Below are 19,717 nucleotides of genomic sequence, written 5' to 3'. Positions count from 1 at the left end.
CCCTTCCCGAGCAAAGAGGGTTTCTGGGACAGGCTGGGCTGGCCCGGCAGGGCTGAGGGAGTCCACCTGCACCCAGAGCCATGTGGCGTGGCTGGGCTGTGGTGGAGGGAGGCCCCCTCATGGGCTCAGCAAGGGCCCAGGCTGGCCCTTTCCTCCCTTTGGGCCTCTGTCCCCCTGCTGGTCTGTGGCATGGGCCAGGCTTGGCTGACCTCCTAGGGTGGTGCGAGGGGGTGACCTCACACTCTTGGAAGGCAGATGTCCTCTGACAATCCCAGAGCCTCAGATGAGCCTGAGGAGCTATGGAACCCTGGCGGTGTACCCAGCACCCATTCGGGGGTGGCGAGGGGAGCTGGGCCCTCCCGCTGGGCCCGGCAGGTGGAGATCAGAGTTCTGATCTCCCGTAGCAGCCCAGCGGCAACAGTGGGTATCCACCTGTCCCCATAAACCACGTGGCTCCTGACTGACAGCAGCATCCAACACAGACTGTATTTCCACCTGCAAGCAAAAACAGGGCCCCTGCTGCAAGGTGACCTTGCTATTTTTAGCCCAGGATGAACACACACCCTAACATCACCTTCAGGCGTTCGGCCGGGAGTGGCTGCTGGCCAGCTGGGCCCTGGCACGGCTCCCCACTCCTTCCACAGACCCCATTCCTCCCTAGGATTCTGGTGTAGCCAACCAGGAGCCTCTCCAGCTGCTTGGCTGCTCATGCTCCCTCACGGCCCTGCTCCACGCCAGCACCCACGGGGCCCCAGCCTGTGCCCATTTCCCTCTTCCTCATCTTCGAGGTCAGAGGTCACCCCGGCAAGCCCACCGACGTCTTTTCTTTAGCTTACACGACGTTAACAGTAGGGATTCTGGTGAGCACACAGAAATTGGGGTAGCTCAATCTAGAATCCAGATTTCCAGCTTCTCTTGAAAAATCAGGCCAGCTGGCACTCCCCGGCCTGTGCTCCTGTGTGGCCGTGACCAGAGTACTGGGCTGGGCCACGCCACTCAGGCATCCCATGTTAGCCCCTTGCCTGGGGGCCCAGATCCAGTCCTGGCCTGCTTCCTTGGGGGCTGGCTGCTGTCCCCACTTGGCCCCCTCCCATGTTTACACACCAACGTCACACAGTATCTCAGACTTCAGGATCCGGGCTCCTCTGCCTGGGAGGAACAGAACACAGCAGAAGGAGAGTCTTACAAGGGGCCATGAGAATGCAGATTCTTCACAGATTAAGTACCCAGACTACTTTCTTGTTAGGTACTGCTCAGGATGACAGCAGTGATGCGGGCTGGTCAGGAATACCCCACAACGTCAGGCTCTAATCCTTGGTCTAAAGGACAAAAGGACTGAATCAATGATAGCTGGAGAGGAGAGGGAGGAGTTTCTGCAGGAAAATGAGACGCTTTCTCTGAGCAGGTGACACTGGGCGGTGACCTAAGTTCTTAGAGAGGTTTCTGGGTAGAGGCAACAGTGAACGAAAAGGCCCTGAGGCGACAAAGGGTTTTGCAGGATCGAGGACCAGCGAGCGATCTGGGGTGGCTGAGAGGAGGGGCCTTGGGGGAGGTCAGAGGAGAGCAGCAGGGTGGGTGGGCCGGATCCCACAGCGCTGTGCGGGCCACAGGGGGAATCTGGTTTTCCTCTTAGTGAGAGGAGAAGCCCTAGTGTGTTCTGAATCGGGCAGTGATGGGACCTGACGTCCGTGCTCTGTGTAGGGCAAGGCTAGGTCTGAAGTGTGAGCTCAGCGAGGAGCCTCCCACAGGCATCTAGGCTGCAGGGCAGGGGGTGAGGAGAAGCACCCAGTTTCCCAACACTGCCTGAGGGTAGAGATGGCAATAATTACTGGTGGATCCGAGGTTGAACCCGATGGCTCCTGATTCAAGTCTGAACCAAAGGTGGGAGGGACTGGTTCCACCCGGCAGGTTTCATGATGACGTCACAGGAGAAAGGAATCTGAACTCACTGGACCTTGACCAGTGACCAGGAGCTTGCCCAGCAACTGAGGCAAAGGATGGGGTGGCCGGAGGCACAGTTAAGGAGCTGGGGTCGGGGGTACGGTCCAGGTTGGGGGTCCAAGGTCAGGGTGAACGTGGTTCTCCAAGGAAGCCGCTGGATGGCTTTATGAAGGAGAGTGGTCTGGCCTTCACCAACCTCTTCAGCCAGTGCGCTGGACATCTGAGGATGTGAGTTCCCAGCCTGTGGAGACCTTGCTGGTCCCGTCTACCTCAACGGTGCAGTGAGGCCCCGAGTGTGCTCTTGGGGGCCCTGCCAGGCCTCCTAGATCCACCTGCTCCCTGCAGAGCTCCATGCTGACTCAAGGGGAACGTGCCCTAGGTCTTGCTAAATGTCATACACAGTGACCTGCTGGGTGAAGGGGGGCATGGGGAGGAGTCATTAGTGCTGGCCACCCTTGTGGCACTTAGGGGACCAGGTGACATACCACGGCCAATGCACTGTGAAAGAAGGGATGCATGGCTCTTCCTCTGGGAGCCGTGGGATTCCTATGGTGCCTTCCCTTGCCACAGGGAACCAGGGAGCCCACTGTGAAATGACTCCCCTGATCTCTAGTCCCTGAGAAATTTGGTGCACACAGCACCTGGCCAGCCTGTGACAGATGCCGATGCGACAGAGGAATTAAGCTGTGCTGTGTCAGCATACGAGAGCCAACCCAGAATGGCAAAGAAGGGGGGTCTGGCTACGAAGCTGGGCCCCGGGGAATCTGGTTCCACCCCAAGGCAGAGACACAGTGATGGGGCTCTGTCTCCCTCCCCAGAGGTGGCTTTCCATTCCCTTCATTATGAGGGTACTGCGGGACTTCTGTCTGGAACCCCCCAGGCCCTAAGGACTGAAAAGGACACAGACTGGGGTCACCTGGTTCCTATCCTGGGGTCCACCAAGGGCCTGGCTTACACAGAGCTCACCCAACAGAAGAGGAACAAAACATGCCCCAGGGAAGGTATGCCTTTGCTGGCATCACCAGCACGGTTTAAAAACCTTCCAGGGGGGACGCCTGGGTGGCTCAGTTGGTTGGACGACTGTCTTTGGCTCAGGTCATGATCCCAGAGTCCCAGGATCGAGTCCCGCATCAGACTCCCAGCTCCACAGGGAGTCTGCTTCTCCCTCTGACCTTCTCCTTGCTCATGCTCTCTCTCAAATAAAAAATAAAATCTTTAAAAATAAAATAAAATAAAACTTTGCAGGGCCTCACAAACCATGCAGGACAAGATCTGGGCTTTCTGCCCCTGGATTCACATCTTCATTCATTGCACAAACATCTATCAGGCACCTCTTCTGGGCCTGGGGTTGTGCTAGCAGGCCTGTGGCCCAAAGTCCCCATCCCTAGAGATGCCTGGGTGGTTCAGTCAGTTAAGTGTCTGCCTTTGGCGCAGGTCATGATCCCAGGATCCTGGGATCGAGCTATCGAGCCCTGCATTGCGCTCCCTGCTCAGCTGGAAGCCTGCTTCTCCCTCTTCTTCTGCCTGCTGCTCTGCCTTCTTGTGGCTCTGTCTCTCTCTCTCTGACAAATAAATAAAATCTTATAAAGAAACAAACACCAAGAACCCCATGAAAAACCAACATAGTCCCCATCCTTGAAAAACACCCTAGCTGGAGCGTGGTAAAGGTGGAACATAAACTCCCAGGATACTCCCATAAACTCCCCAAAATACTCAGAGCACAGGAATCACAGGTATGTTCTCTGGGGCCAGAGGCCTGTGCTCAAACCCAGGCTCCACTTACAGGCTGGGTGACCAGGGCTGGGGTTACTTAATTTCCCTGAGCCTCAGCTTTCCTGTCTGAATAATGGGGCCAGAGATGGTGCAGACGGTGGAGGTACTGTGAAGGTTAAATGAGTCAATGTCCCTGAGCCTTCAAAAATATTGCCAGTCCTATGGCTCCAAGAGGAGGGTCAGCAACAAGCAGAAGTAAACCAAAGCAGGGGACCTGGAGAAGGTGTGGACTTCGGCTGGAAGGGGTGGGAGGGATGACCTGGAACGGCCTCCCTGGGGAGGTGGCACTGACCTGGGAGCTGGGAAGGAGGACTCCGCTAGAAAGAATGGCCAACGCAAAAGCCATATTTGACTCATAATGCAAAGAAGGCACAGAAAGGTCAAATAAGTGGCCTCCAGGGGGCCAGGCGACAGAAAGTGTGCCAGGAGTCTCAACCCATTCCTCTGCTCCAAGAAGCTCTGCAAAGTTTCACTCAGCCCTCCCCACCCTCACTGCTGCTGAAAAGCCCCGTCTGTCCTGCTGCTGGGCCAGTTTGCTTCTCTAAGGGCCCAGCGTCAACAGGTGCCGAGGGGGACATTTGCACCATCTGCACCTGACCTGCCTCTGCGCTCTGGGCCCCACTGTAATGGGTCCTTGAAAAGCTTTAGCAGGACAGGCTGGAGTGGGAGAGGTCAAGGCTTGGCCCTACTGTGGGCCGCCAGGCGGGGCTGGCTTTGTTCCACGTCAGCTGCTGATTCAGACTTGGCTGTGCCAGGCGAGCGCCTGCAGACCCCACCAGGGGCGGCTCTCATGGTCACCTCCTGTCACTGGGCTGCGAGCAGTCAGTGGGGACACTGAGCTGGCGGGGCCCCAGGGAGGGCAGTTACAGGGCGGGCACCATGCTCCCGATTCACGCACTTGCTGGAGCTCCAGCTGAGTGCTCTGCAGGCTCTTGTCCCAGCAGGGCTCTACAGGCTTCTCCTGTCCTTTCTAGTTACCCGAGCCATCGCGGAGACATGCGAATGGTCAGCAGCGAGCCGGCCTCTGGATTTCCCACCCCACCCACTCTGTCCCCCCGAGGACAGGGGGCTGACCTCACTCCCACCCTGGCCGCTCAGAGCCCCCCGATCCTGCTGACCACCATGAGCAGTCTGGAGCAAGCCAGCAGGAGCCAATGAGAGAGGAGCAGCTCTTTTCTTGCCAGGGCTGCCGTGAGGCTGGACCCTGGGCTGGGGATAGCTGGTAGGCCTCCTGCCCTGGTGGGGCACTGGCAGGGAGCTCTGGGGAGATGGCCGGGAGATGCCCAACAGCTTTCCAGATCCAGACCCAGTAAGACCTCTGCTTCCACCAGTCTCATTGGGTTCCTGTCGCTTGCAGCGGAGAAGGCGCTGATGAACAGAGACCAACACAGGGTCTGTTTACCTGCAGGGCCCGCGGATCCTCTGTGGTGAGGGGACCAAGCTGTCCCCATAACGTCTCAGCTGACCACGGGAGGAGGGACTCACCAAGTTTGGTACTTGGACCCCTGTGTGCCTGGAAGCACCCTTCAATTCAGCGATCCGGGCTCAAATGCCCTCAGCGGCCTATGAAGGAATGACCACCTTCCCTCTGCTTACATACTTCCAGGGCCAGCAAGCTCACCACCTCGTCAGACAATTTCATGCAGCTCTGGTTTTTACAAAGCTCTTCCTGATGCCGGGAGCCCAAGCTGAACGAGGCTTGTCTTTACTGCAGAGAGAAGGTGGAGGAATCACCCTCCATCACGGCCAGCTGCCCTCCAGAGCCTGCCTTGGCTTGGTTTTCTTTCCTGAGAAACTGAGCGCCAGATACCCCAGACCCAGGAGGCAGCTAGGGACCGCTAGGGCCAGGAGAGTGGTGAGGGTCACAGGCTGGATTGCAGGGGAATAGAAAGCTGGCTTCCTTCTTAGTAGCTCAAAGTGCTCCGAAGAGAGCTGATCTGTCAACTGTCAGCACTACCAGCAACAGCGAATAGCTCGCCGGAACCCTGGAGCCAGCATGTCTGGCTCTGTGGCCTCGAGCTAGCACCTGACCTCTCTGAGCCCTGGCTCCCTAGAGCCAAGTGTCATGGGGTCACCGTGAGGATTCAGTGAGCTGATGCACATGAAGTATTTCGCGCAGTGCCTGGGACCTAATACGTGTTTATATGGGCTGGCTGTCATCACTGGTGTTCTCATCACTCACAAGAAACACGTCATGCATGAGGAGCACAGAGTTGGGGCTATTGATCAGGAGCCCACCCACAGCTCTTCTGCTCACCGAGAGAGGCTGGCCCAGCTCTGTAGCCTCTGAGCCTGATTTCCACGCAGGGGGAGAACAGGTGACTGTCCAGGGATGCAGGAAGGGTGAAATCTCAGAGCACCCCGGACTCATACCAGGGTTCTCTTCCTCCCCTCTGCAGAAAGGAATGACACCATGGGAGCACCTGGCAGGCACCAGGGGCTGGGCCATAGGTGGAAGGGACCTCAGAGGGCCCCTTGAACAGCTCCCAGTCCATGCAAGAGTCCCAGTACACCATCACACCAAATGGTTGTTGAGGCCCTAACTTACATGCTCCTCAGAGATGGGGCGATCACTCCTGGTATGGGAGTGATCACAGGGGAGCTCTGGGGATGAGTGCACTCTTTCAGAGGCGGGAGAGGTCTGGCCAGGTCTACCTGGACAAAACTGGCCTGGGCTACAGTCGCCTGGGCTCTTGTCAGAGTGAGAGAGGCATGAAAGAGGAGAATGACGCAAGGAGACCCATATCCCTGAGCACATGTGTGAAACACAGGAACAGGGGACCCCATTAGGGCTGTTGGGGTACTGACCCGGGCTCCTAGCGCTGTGGTGGCCCAAGGATGACCTTGGCCATGTGGCCTCCTCTGGGTGGTGTGGCTTTTCCTCCTAAGCTCTCCATTTACCTCTGTGGCCCAGTGAGCTGACGGGGGGCCGTGGGGCCACACATGTAGCAGCCATTCCCACATGGAGCCGAGTGAGGTGGTGAGAGTTCCTGCTGGCCCACCTGCTGACTGTGTGACCTCAGACAGGACCTTCTTGGGATCTCAGTCCACCCATCTGTACAGTGGGGTTAATAAGAGTCTCTACCCCCCAGCAACACAACTTGTAGAACAGTGTCCAGCACATGCTAAGCATATGGAACTATCAGCCACTGCCATGACCTCTGACTGTTCTGTCCACGAAACCACCCGTGGGGTCCTCCTACAGCCTGTGTTCCTGGAAGCCCCCAACCCTTTGTTCTGGGCACAGCAGCCCCAGCTGCCACCTAGAAGCAGCTCCTTGCTGGTGGGCCCCAGGAAAATTTCTCCGTTCCACTTCCTCTAAACCTCACCAGGCCCTGGGAGGCAAGAACCTTGTACCCATTTTCCAGATGTAGGCGGCAATGCTCCAAGAGAGCAAGGAGTTGCCATGTCCCTGCAGCTGGTGTGTGGCAGAGCTGAGGCTGAAAAGCTCTTGCCTCTAGTTCCTGGGCCCCCACCCTCCCTCTGGGGCCATGAGCTCCACGAGCAGCCTGGGGCCTGTGAAGAGCAGGTGCTTGGGGGAAACATCTGGATGTCAGGCAGACTGCTGCCTCCTCCAGGGGCCTCAGGGATGCTCCTCCCTGTCCCCCTCCCTCACGTTCTCGGGTCTCCTGTTTTGTTTTTCCTCCCCGCTCGCGGGCTCGCTTGCCCACTTTGGGTTCCTCATTCAGATCCTCCATGTACCCTATCTGGGGATGGGGGGTGGCTGAGGTTCTGTGTCGGGAAAGCCTACTACTGGAAGAGGGTGGGAACTGACAGCTATCCGGAGGGCGGGGTGGGCCTGGCGGGGAGGCTGGGGGCATGTTTCTCACAATGTCCATCAGCACCTACCGCTGTGGGCCTGCCATCCCACTCTGCCTCACACCCTGTGTGAAGCCAGACTTGCCGCTGCCTGTCCCTCAGTGCTCTAGACCAGCACTGTCCACGAGCACAGTCTGGGGCGGCCGAACTTCGCCAGATCTCTGCTGTCAGGAACGGGGGACACGTGTGGCCCGTGAGCACCTGCGCCATGGCTAGTGAGTGCCGGGGGCACTGGATTCGTGTTATGTTTCTGTGAACTTTAACCTCAGTAGCCCCCCTGAGGCTGGACTGCAGCACTGGAAATACACAGGCTCCCCCAAGTGAGTCTCGGAGCTGAAGGCAACACTGGTGACAAGTTGACGGGGTTGCTCAGGGGTCTTAGTGAGCGGATTCCAAAATCCATGTGGAAGAATCCCCGCCCGAAACAGCCAAGACAAAGGAAGGGTTTTTGCTTTAATAAGCAAACGCATGAGACCCCAAGTCTGCTGCTCGTGGAGGAACGGACAGGCCCTGTAACAGTTAACGTGGAGCTTTACAAGCATCTTCATTCTGTTCCCTGGTCTGTCCCGGGCCCCTGAAACACAGCCTAGTGTGTGGCGGGCGCTCAAGAAATAGCTTGCTGAATGAATGAAAAGGTCCCATTCATGAGGAATTAGATGGGACTTCAAGTCCACGAAGAAAGGACAGATTGTTGAATAGATTGTTTGCAAACAACTGGCTAAGCTCTACAGAATAATAGAAGTTGGGGGGCGCCTGGGTGGCTTAGATGGTTGGGCGCCTGGCTTCAACTCAGGTCAAAATCCTAGGGTTCTGGGATCCAGTCCTGCATCAGGCTTCTTGCTCAGCAAGAAGCCTGCTTTTCCCTCTGCCTGCCGCTCCCCCTGCCTGTGCTCCCTGTCCCTCTATGACAGATAAATAAAATCTTAAAAAAAAAAAAAAAGTTGGACCCCTCACATTATGTGGTTCTCCTCTCCAAAACAAATTTCAGCTTGAAGTCCTAAAGGGCATGGAAATACACTGAAAAAAAATTTTTTTAAAAAGCTATGATTTGAGGCAGAGCCCCTTTTAATTTTTATTATTATAATTATCACTATATTGATGATTTGGGGCAAGGCTCCTTTTAATTATTACTATTTTTAAGGTAGGCTTCATGCCCAGTGTGGAGCCCAATGCAGGGCTTGAACTCACGACCCAGAGATTGTTACCTGAGTTGAGATCAAGAGTTGGACGCCTAACCGACTGAGCCACCTAGGTGTCCCTGGGCAGAGCCCTTTTTAAAATAAATAACATGAAAAGCCAAAGATATGAAACAAGAAAATACGAATTTAGCTAATTAAAATTAAAACCTTCCTGTACAGCATGGTGACTGTGCTTAATAATACTGGATTGTTTACCTGAAAGTTGCTAAGGCAGTAGATCTTAAAAGTCTCGTGGCAAGAAAAAACAAATTGTAACTACGTGTGGTGAGGGATGGTAACAACTTCCTGTCATCATTTTGCAATATACATAAAAAACGGAATCATTACCTAGTACACCTAAAACTGATGTCGGATGGCAATGATCTTAATTTTAAAAACACAAAAAATTATAAGCACTTTTGTTAGATGAAAAAGCACAAAGTTAAAAGACATATATCTGAGAACCACTGAACCATACACTTTATATGGGTGAATTTTAGGATACTGTGAGTTATAGCTCAAAAGAAAACAATTTTAAAGACAAATGACAGACAGAAAATGTTTGTAATTACAAAGTATCAGTATCCACAACAAATAAAGAACTACTGGTAAATCAACATGACAAATAGCCTGAGAGAAGAAAACGAGCCAAGAATATGAACTGGGGCCCCTGGCTGGCTGAGTCAATGAAGCATGTGACTCTTGATTTCAAAGTGGTAAGTTCAACCCCCATGTTGGGTGTACAGATTACTTAAAAAAAAAAAAAAAAAAAAAAAGACACATACAGATGCTCTATTGCTCCCTTTTAGATGCTGGGAAATGCAAACTAAAAAGGCCAAGAGACAATGTCTACCCTTTGATTGGGGTGGGGAGAGAACACAGTGTTGCCAAGCATGCGGGAGAACGAGGACCTCTCAGATCCAGCAGCAGAAAGAGGAAATGGATGGAGCTCCCCTTTAAAGGGTAAGTTTCCAGTGAAAAATGTGCCTACCTAAGCCTCCGTAATTCTGCTTTTAGCTAGCTTCTTTATAGACTCTCTTGAGAGTGTATGTAAAGACACTCCTTGTCCTCTATGGTTGGTAATTACGAGGAAGTGGAAGCAAGGGGCCAGGTCAATCATATGGCTAGCCCTACACCAGGGACCACTAGAGAGCAAGCAGCAGGAGGGAGGGAGGTGTCCCATGCACACTGACGAAGATGGGGTGGGGCGGGGGGCTGGACCTCCACCAGCAAGCCGTGCAGTAATATCCCAGTAAGATGATGTCCACAATCCCAGGCCGCAGATAATGTCAGCAAGGCCACAGCGGCAGCAGCTAACACTTGGAAAGGGCTTCCTTGGTGCCAGGTGCTGCTCCAAACACTTCACATACCTGCTTCCTTACAACTCACACCCTGTGAGGTGGACACTATTGGGCCCAGAAACACTGTACAGACGGAAGGCCAGGCTGTGGGCCTGGGCAGTCTCGCCGGGGAGCTGTGCTCTGAGCCATGGCTGTCTGCGGTTCCTAAGAGCGCACACATGCACGGAGTGAAGATCTGGGAGGAGAGACTACAAAAACAACAAGAGCCTAAGGGAACGTTATCCTAACTGGAAGGCTCTCATTTTCTAGGGGGAATACAGTCCCGTACTGCATCCGTAACTAAAAACAGAGCTAGAGAGCATCTACACAGACCAACGCTGGTTGGTGGAGGGACTGTTTTTTTCTGGCCTTCACCTGTCGACACGGCTGGGACTCCCATATCAGGGATGTGGTGGGCTCGGGCACAATGGGAAACCCAGGTCAGTTCAGCCCCCTGCCCAGGAGGGCCCTGACCTGGGTCTTTGAAGACCTGGGAGCTGGCCGTGCCCAGAAGCAGGTGGGAGCAGACTTCTGGGACAGAGCTCAGGATGGGCTCAGCAGAATATGGTCCTTTCGGCTAATGTGCTGGCTGGACACAGCTCATGCAACGGTGAGGCTGTCCCTACGTGCCGTGAGACATGAGCTGATGGGGGTCTCAGGAGAGAGCTCCCAGGCAGATGCAAGGTCTTTGAGATTCAAAGTTCTCAGCTGAGTGAGGACCAGCGACCCAGAGCCCTCTGACTGCTCGCATGTAAAGGTCCTGTTCCCTATACCCTCTGAGTCCCTGGAGACAGTACAGCACTTCCACCTGTAGCAGGGATGGCTCAAAAGTGCCCCCCAAGCCTCCCTCCATCTCGAAGAGGAAGCAGAGAGCGGGGAAGTGCAGCGGATGCCTGTCAGTTGCCACAGGGCAGTCTGGCCGTGTCCCCAACCTTGGAGGAGTCAAGCGCCAGGCTGATGTCCGATGAGCCCCAATCCCAGAGGCCCTGTGGATGGAAATGATGTGAAATACGATGTTTAATAACCAGAGCCCGCCGGCGTCCCTTCCAAGGGAGTGTGCGGCCCTCCTCCCCTTCCGCTTGCTATTTTCGGCCGTGCTAAGAATAGCCTGCTTTAAATACCCGTCTCCCTCCTTAAATCGGCTCTCAGGACTGCCCCCACAGCACCTTTCTAGAACTCCCAGCGGGGAGCAGTCCCTCAACAGACCCAATTCACACATCCACCACAGGGACCTTGCTGAGACTTCTGTTAGCACCAGGTCTCTGTCCTGCCTCCCCCGACGCGTGCCTCTAACAGCTGAGCCTGCCCCAGCCCTGGGAGATCTTGCTCAGACACGGACCCCATCATGCACTTGCCCAAAGACCTTCGTGCCCCTTGTCACCCAGCGAAGCCAATCCAAACCCCCGAGCCTGGTGTTCCCAACCAGGCACATTACGCAGCACCGTCAGCCTGCACATTCACGTTTCCTGAGAAGCTACTGTGGCTGGGTGCTGCTCTAGGTGCTCACAGGGCCCTGAACTCCTGTCCCTGTGTTGCTCTATCACAGAGAAACCCCTCATTTGGCTGCTGCTCAGCCTGTGAGCCTTTGCTCTCCCCAGGACAGGGCCCTCAGGTGGGGGGGCCGGGCCCACCGCTCACCAGGCTCCAATCTCCTCTATGACAGCATCACTGTGCCAGATGTTAGTAGAGGCCCCACTAGCACAAGGCCCCACCCTCACACATATGCTTTTAAACCCTCAGTGTGTGCAAAGGCCCTAGGGCATGAGAGCAAGGCCCTTCCCGTGTGCTCCTGCAGGGCCAGCAGGCACTCACTTGTTGAAGAGATTGAGGCCGATGCGATAGTGCCTCTTACGGATGACATCGTTGCTGAAGGCGGGGGAGTCCCAGCTGTTGCGGGTCTCCTTGTGGTAGGTCTGCTTGCTGAGCGTCTGCTCCCTCAGGCTGTCCCGGGACGACGACTCGGAGCTGCAGTTGATGGTGTCGTTGGAGTTGGATGTGCTGTTGATGCTGTCGTTGTCCCCATCGGAGTAGTCGGACTCTGACTTGCTCTGCCTGTTGGCTGAGCCGTTGATGGCCAGGTGGCTGTCCAGGGGCCGGGGGGGCCGGGACCGCAACTCTGGCTCCTCCCGGGGGAGGCTCTTGGGGGGGCCGCCCAGAGGGCCGTGCTTGGGGCTGCCCTGTGGCCCGCCCAGGCTGCGTTCATAGGCGCTCTGCCTCTTGAGCGAGCCACGGTCCGAGCGGTCGCTGAGGTCCACGGAGCTGTCGCTGGGCGGCTCGATGGTGAGCAGCGGGAGGTGCTCCACCCGCAGCCGCTGCTCCGGCCGCTCGAGTGATGGTGTGCTCCGGCAGCTGGTGTCCGTGTCCCCCTTGTCGTCCTTGTGGGCCAGAGCCCAGTAGTCCTGTGCGGCGCCCCCAGCCCGCAGCCGCAGGTCCGACTCCGTGCTGGGTGGCCGGTGCCCTGCCTGTGAGAGGGGCAGGGGCGGTGACAGCTCCTCCTCGTCGATGTACAAGGTGACATCACTGTATGAGGCCGTCATTTCGTCCAGTTTGTGGTGGTCCACGCTGTGCAGGGCCGGCTTGGGCTCGGCGTCCCGGGTCCGCCCTGCGTCGGGGGCTGGCGCCTCCTCGGCGTGCAGGCTGCGGCAATTGAGGGCGTCGTCGATGGACTCCGCCAGGGACTTTACCTGCCTCGAGAAGGCGTCCTCCAGCTCCGTGATGGCGTCCGCGAAATCGCTGGACGGGGCGGGAGACTTGAGGGTGGGAGGCTCGCCAAGGTCGCCGCACTCAGACGGCACCAGGGCCCCGAGCTGAGAGCCATCATCAGTCACAGAGACCTGCTTGCCCTCGAAGTAGGAGCTGTGCACTTTCTCCGGGCCCTCGAAGGAGAACTGCATCCTCATGTTGGACAGCACGATGCGGCGTGACATGCGGTTCTCCGACATGGAGCTGCGTAGGCGCTCGAAGTTCTTGTTCATCTGGTACTGGCGGAAGGCCGTCTGGATGGTGCGGGCCGCATGGCGGGTCACGAGGCGGCCCCCATACTTGCGTTCTAGCATCTCCACCTGATTGGGGGCAGGACAGGACATTAGTGAGCTCAGCCCTGTGTGCGTTCAGCCCCGTGCGCTGCCAGCGCAGCACCACACCCACCCACGGTCATGTCTGCCACCCAGCTCCATGGCTGCAGCAGCCAGGAAGGCCTTGGCACATCCCAAAGTTGGTTATGACAACTACGGAAGCAAGCTTGTGGGTTGCCCAGAACAGGGGTTCCCTGGGACCAAGAAGATGGAGAAACCCCCTGTTGAAGGGAAAGCAAGGATGTTCCCTGCACGACCTCCCAGAACCTTTGAAAGGTGGAGTGTTTCCAAATTTCTTTGGACACAGAAGCCTTTGGCCCCAGCATGTCTTGTGGCCTGGGCTTTAATGAAACTAGCGAGATGCTGGAGGAGGAGCAGAGGGGAAGAACCCGAAGCATGAGCAGGTTAAGGGACCAGCCAAAGGTTTCAGTGAGATCCTGGACCCGGACCCTTGGTGGCAGGCTTCGGGACTTCCTCTTTACCGCAGTGACCTCGTGCTCTTACCAGCTAGTGGAGGTGGTGGTGGGGGGTGTCACTGAGTTTCAGGGAGGCCTGAAATAATCACCTTAGTGGGGAGCAGTGGGGAGCAGGCTTCAAGGTCACATGCCCAGGCTATAAGCCTGGCCCTGCCCCTCGTTAGCTGCGCCACTCTGAGCAAGCCTTGGGGCTGTGCATTTCCTGTTTCCTCATCTGTAAAGTGGGGACGGTACTCAGCCCTATCTCGTAGGACTGTGGTGAGCACCTGATGAGACGGACACAACAGCTTAGCTCATGCCAAGCATGGGGACAGCTGGGCCTAGAAAACCCTCAGCTGCGTTCCTGGAAGATGTTGATGGTTTGGGGGGTCCTCGACTCCCCTCACTGGACAGATGGGGAGACTGAGGCCCAGAGAAGTGACTCAGCTCAGAGGCAGAGGCCTCCAGACTCCAGAGCAAGCACTCATTCTGCCACCCCAGGTTCCGATGGCCCCTCTTCGTGGTGAGGTACAGAGACGGGGCCGGGCTATGGGCAGGTGGCACTGTCTGGGACTCCTCCATGTGACACCCAGACTCCCAAAGCCCCGAGGCTCACTCCAGCCCTTGGTGATCAAGGACAACCCTGAGGACTGCTTCCTGTGCCTTGCTCCTGAGTGAAAATATGCCCGTAAAGTAGGAGGCTACCCTGTAGGAAGCAAAGAAAATTCAAGATAAGCAACTGGCTTCTCCACCAAGCCAGGGCTCTTGGACTGCTGGACAGAGGGGGTGCCTGATGAAAGGGCCAGGAAAAGCCTGAGGCCTTCAGGAGGAAGGCACTCTTGCGCCAACGAGGCAAAGCACCACCCCCTGGCCTGTCTAGACCCCACCTGCCTATGCTGTGCCTGGCATCACACCAAAGCTGGTGGCACAGAGAGATAAGGTCCCTGCCCTCCAGAAGCAAAGATAAGGTCCCTCTCCTCAGGGAACCAGGCAGATACACACACCTCACTGAAAGAAAACCAAACAGACACTGACCAAATCCACACTATGGCCCGAGTTGCGGGAGAGGGTCACTCAGAGCCACTGTGGGGCGGGCCAGGAACAGAGGGCTTGGGGCCTCACGTACCCTGGTGCCAGTCCTGGTCCCTTCACTTCCTGGCTCTGGGAGGCCACCCATGTCAGGGACACCGGCTCCCCCTGGACACTGAAAGCGCCAGCTCTCTGGGGCCCGTGGGAGAGGGAGCAGCAGGCTGGACAGAGCGGCTCCCTTCACAGCAGGAGAGGGTAATGTGTGTGCATGTGGGGGGAGGGGGGTGGATCAAAATGACTTTTCTGGGCCCAGAGTCAGCCAGGGTGGGTCTGTTTTTTCTCTTGCCCTGAAGTTACTGAACACCATCCAAAGAGATGACCTCACTTCCACATCTGTAAGCAGACTCTGTTTTTTGGGGGTTTTGAGTGGAGCTCTGAAAGCCGACGGGGCCGATAAAGGGCCCAAGGCTGAGTTCTGGGAAGCCCCCCTCCTCCGCCCTTCAAGGCCAGTAGCCTGGCCCCCCTCATGTCGCCTTCAGGGGCAGAGTCATGATACCAGGGCCACCAGCGTAAGGCCCAGGGCTCACTCAGGGCTCTTTCTCTCCTGCTTACTAGGGGCCTAGACAATTAGGCAGGGATGCTGTTTGTCCGAGACCAGCTTCCCAAATCTGGGGGAAGGGTGAGGGGGGATGAAGAGCGACCTTGGAAAGGCAGGAATTGGCTCTGTGTTGTCGTCAAAGCCCCTCTCAGTCCCTCCTTCCTGGTCTTCCCTGGAGGACACACACCGACCCAGGCCTGTTCTTACACAGTCCCCAGACTCATGGTGGTCATTCCTCCTCCTGGGCCACAACGGACCTGAGGCCCAGCCTGAAAGTTTACTGGGGTGCAGGGGAGGGAATCCAATTTATATGTGCTCACCTGCTGTATGTCGCCTTCACCCGATACTCACAGGACCTCCAGCCTGTAGAGAAGCCTTGGCATCCCCCTTCTCGGAGGACAGAGGCTCTGGGAAGTAATGTGACATGGAGATGACCCCTAGCCCTCCCTCTCTCTTTAAAAGGATGCGTCTCAACAGCAGGGGAGGGACAGGGAACAGAGAGGAACACCCTTCCACAAAGCAGAACTAGCAGCTCTGATGACTCAGGACTCCTGCTCTCTTTGATAGGAAACCACCAGAAGGTGCAGAGGCCCTGAAGCCAAAGGGCTCCCTTCACTAAACGGGACTTTTGCTTACTCGGCTTTAATCTTCGTGAAATTGTGTACCCTACTTTCATTGGGCAGTTCCCATGTAGTCTGTCCTGTTCCCATTCTTGCTTTCATTGCCGGGAAGCTCAACAGCTCAGTAGTCCTCTCATCTTTTTACCACCTCTTCCTTGCTACCCTTGTTCTGCCTCAGGGCCTTTGCACCTGGGGTTACTGGTTCCTGGAAGGCCACTTCCTTCAAATGCTCAGTTCAGATACCACCTTGAGGAGGCCTTCCCCACTCTCCTTATCCAATGCTGACCCCTCCCACAGCTACCACTTCTTCCCCCAATTTCGTGATCTCTGGGGTTTGTATCACGCTCTGGAATTAAACTGTCTTTATTGCTAACTTGCTTCTGGGACCATCTCCTGGACCAAAGTGTCAGTTCAAGAGCTGGGGCCTCACCCTGTCCACTGTGGACTCCCCAGCACCCAGCACAGTGTCTGGCACACACTGGGTATTTGGTGAACATGCATGGGATCAGAATGACCAGCTGTGGCCCCAGTAAGGCCATATGAACCCAAGGATTATCTCCATAGGCCTCTGTGGGGTCTTCAACTTCCTCACTTCTGTTTCCCAACGCTTCTGCTGGAGGTCTTTTACTACCAACTGCTTCCGATTCACTTTGGATGTGGGTGTAAGTGATCAGTGAAACAGAGGTGGTCTTCCCCTGTGGTGGGCCTGGCCATGGAGCCAAGTGCCATGATGGGTAGGGGGATGGGGGCACTTTCTGCTCCCACAGCCCAACAGGGGGTCCTCTGTAGAAGGATGGAGAGAATCAGGGGTGAGATAGGTAGCCTGAGGACAGGGAGAGGTAGGAGACTTTGTTGGGGGCAGAGGGCTGGGAGGAGGAAAGACCCACCTTGGGCAGCACCCACATGGTTCCTGGAAGTCAGGTGCCATGACAGGCCCAGACGCTGCTCCGCAAAAGACAAATAGGAGCAAACAGAGGGTGGCAAGGTAAGGGGTCGATGTGACCACCTAGGACTCATAAGGAGATGGCCCAGGAGCTGGGGGAAGCTGGACAGATAAGCCTGACTCCCCCAGCTCCCGTACATCTACACAGCTGCTTGCCATAGCCTGAGGGTCTCCTGAAGCCAGAAATGTCCCTTCAGTTTCACCCAAGAATTCTTACTCAAGAGTCTTCTAGGGGCCTATACTCTGGAGGACCTCAACGTGATAATCTTTGTCCCCCACCCCAGTGATTGCTCATTCCCTCTGCTTCCCACCCCCCACCCAGCTGGGACAGGCCTCTCCCTCAACGCAGGAGGCTATCTTTAGTCCTTCCCTGGAGCCCAGCCAGGCAGGCAGGCCATGCACCCTCCTCGCCCTCCTGGCACATGGGTGCCAACCCCACGGTGGGTCTGCGGGAGGAAGCAGACCTTCAGTGTGGCCATTTCCCACGAGAACACAGACTGTAACCCAAAGGAGATATAAAGCAACCTTGCCTGCGGGCTGTGGACAGGCTTGGTGTTCTTTTCGGAGCATGTTCTATTTATGTTGTACACTGACCTCCTGCTCTTCTCCTCGGGGACTCCTCCTGAGGACTATCTAAGGTTCAGGTGTCCCCTGGGACCTCAGACACTCAGCGTCTGGCCACTGAACCTGTGTGCATGGCCATGGGGACAGGGAGTGGGGTGGAGACCCAAGTCCTGACACCCCAGTCCCTTCGCTCAGGGTGCCTCCGTGCGTCGGGCAGAGCAAGAAGGGGACCCTGGGCGGAGGTGAAGGCCACGTTCATAGCACAAGTGCACCTGAGTGGACGTCAATCTGCGGGAAAGCTGAGCTTCCTGCAGCCTCAGGCTGGCCCAGCAAAGGCCTTGGCACCCGTCTCCAGCCAGAGCCACCTGGCTGCCACCTGTTCCCAAGGCAGGCCCCACCTACCTGCTTGTCCTGCAGGTCGGAGGAGAGCTCATAGCTCTCAGACAGTGACCGCGAGCGCTTGATGGCCTCCTCCTCGGCCTGTTTGCGCAGGATGGAAGTCGAATGCTGCAGTTTGGGCCTCCGTGTGCGCTGCTGTTGCCCCGGCGGCCCCGAGTACAGCCCATAGGCTCCCACTGACGCGTGCTCGTAGCGGTCGGGGCTCAGACTGGAAGCAGGCGCTAGGGAGCCCTGGTGGTAGGCCGACGGGCTGTCTAGCGACGTGCCGGTCTCGCTGCTGGGGGCCTCGCCCTCCACGCTGCAGGGGACAGAGAAGAGAGAGAGGCCTCCTGTGAGTGGGAGACCAGATCCCGGGGCCCGACAGGGAGCTGGAAGGTGGGAGGGGGCCGCAGGCAGGAGGCAGCCCCACAGCATCCCCCACACCACTGGCTGGCCTCTGACATACTTCACTGATTGATTTTGCTCACTGTCCATCTCCTACGTGAGGACCTCAGCTTTGTGAGGGCAGAGGTTGGACACATGATGTGCACTGACGAGCCCCAGTGCCTACAGCAGGGCCTGGCCCATGGCAGCAAAGGGTCAGTGAAAATCTACTGAGCAGCTAAATGGATCCAGTCCCCTTCTCTCCCTCATTCCCACCATCTGACTTAAGTAAACCACTGATTTTTGTACCCTTTGTTCTTATTTTAAAAAGACATTGATGAAAGTGACTCCTTACTACATACCTACTTAGAGGTCAGGCACTGGGGGGGTGGTTAGGGGCTGAGCCGTGTCCCCCCAGAATTTATATCTCGAAGTCCTAACCCCCAATACTTCAGAATGTGGGGGGAGACGGTCTTCAAAGAGATAGTTAGGATAATGAGGTCCGTTGGGGTCCTAATCCAACAAGACTGATGTCCTCCTAAGAAGAGGAGGAGATGAGGACCCAGACATGCACAGAGGGACGACCATGTGAGGGCAAAGGGAAAAGGCGGCCAATCTGCACACCAAGGACAGAGGCCTCAATGGCACCAGCCCTGATGACACCTTGATACTGGACTTGGGGCCTCCAGAACAGTGAGAAAATAAATGTCTGTTATTTAAGCTGCCCAGTCTGTTATGGCGGGCTTGGGAATGAATACAGTGTTATACATACATTTTTCTTTTTAAAAACCTTAAATTAGTCTGCAAAGAAAGAATTACTAGCCCCCCTTTTCCAGGTGGGGAAACTGAGGCCCACAGCGGTACAGAGACCTGTCTGCACAGGTAGTGAGTGGGTGAGTTGAGGTCAAAGCCCAAGTTGTGGGATTCCAAGATTTGGTGGGGGGTGTGTGTGCAGCCCTCCACCGCGTTGAGCCTCATTCCCAGGATGCAGACACCTCCCTCTCAACATTCCAAGTGCTAGACTGGGGGGACAGAGAGGGACTGGCTGGCTTACTCATCCCAAACTCAGGAACTCAGAAAACAGACATGGGTTCCTGTTGTAGACTGCTTTTCAGTATAGCACAAAAAGGCAAGGCTGTGTGTAACACAGCATCTAGCAGCCTCTCTGGTCAAGCCTTGCCATTTTCCTGTCCTTGCAGGGTATCACTCAACCTTTAAAGACGCTCTGATCCCTGGGGCCAGGGCAGGGGTCTCTCTGGAAGGGGCCCAGCAGAAAGAAGGGAACACAGCTCCCCTTCCCAGGCTGCAGTCCTTCCTCCATGGTCCTGTCTTCAGACCAATGGCAACACGCTGGGTGGGACAGCCTTGGGAACAAGTGTCTACCCCCTGCCCAGCTCTGCTTCCAGCCAGTGTCACAAGGCCTGGCAGTGTCGCCCTGTGAGTGTCGAACGGGACTTTTCACGGACTCCTGGGGGAGGCAGACTCAGAATGGGGGCAGAGGGAAGTAGCCTGCCCTGTGGTTCCAATTCTGCCCTGAGCCAGGGACGGGCTGCAAATCCCTGCACTTGCCTTCCAACTTGTAGTTCAAGAATAGTACAGGACTTCCGCTCCAGCAACTGGC

General features: G+C 56.2%; 1 protein-coding gene across 11 annotated transcripts in view; it reads right to left on the bottom strand.

Annotated features, from left to right (window-relative positions):
- Positions 1-19,717, bottom strand: part of IQSEC1 (IQ motif and Sec7 domain ArfGEF 1) — a 372,084-nt gene that overhangs the window by 28,223 nt on the left and 324,144 nt on the right. For all 11 annotated transcript variants that reach the window (XM_059390420.1, XM_059390414.1, XM_059390415.1 and 8 more), the window contains 2 exons: positions 17,737-18,031; positions 11,864-13,113 (listed from right to left, as the gene is read on the bottom strand). In XM_059390420.1, coding sequence (XP_059246403.1) covers positions 11,864-13,113; positions 17,737-18,031 — 1,545 coding nt within the window. The remainder of the gene's footprint in view (positions 1-11,863; positions 13,114-17,736; positions 18,032-19,717) is intronic.

Source organism: Mustela nigripes, chromosome 2, assembly GCF_022355385.1.
Source record: "Mustela nigripes isolate SB6536 chromosome 2, MUSNIG.SB6536, whole genome shotgun sequence".
In the NCBI taxonomy this organism is placed as follows: domain Eukaryota; kingdom Metazoa; phylum Chordata; class Mammalia; order Carnivora; family Mustelidae; genus Mustela; species Mustela nigripes.
The sequence above is the reverse complement of the archived record's forward strand: the minus strand, read 5'-3'. Positions and strand labels throughout refer to the sequence as shown.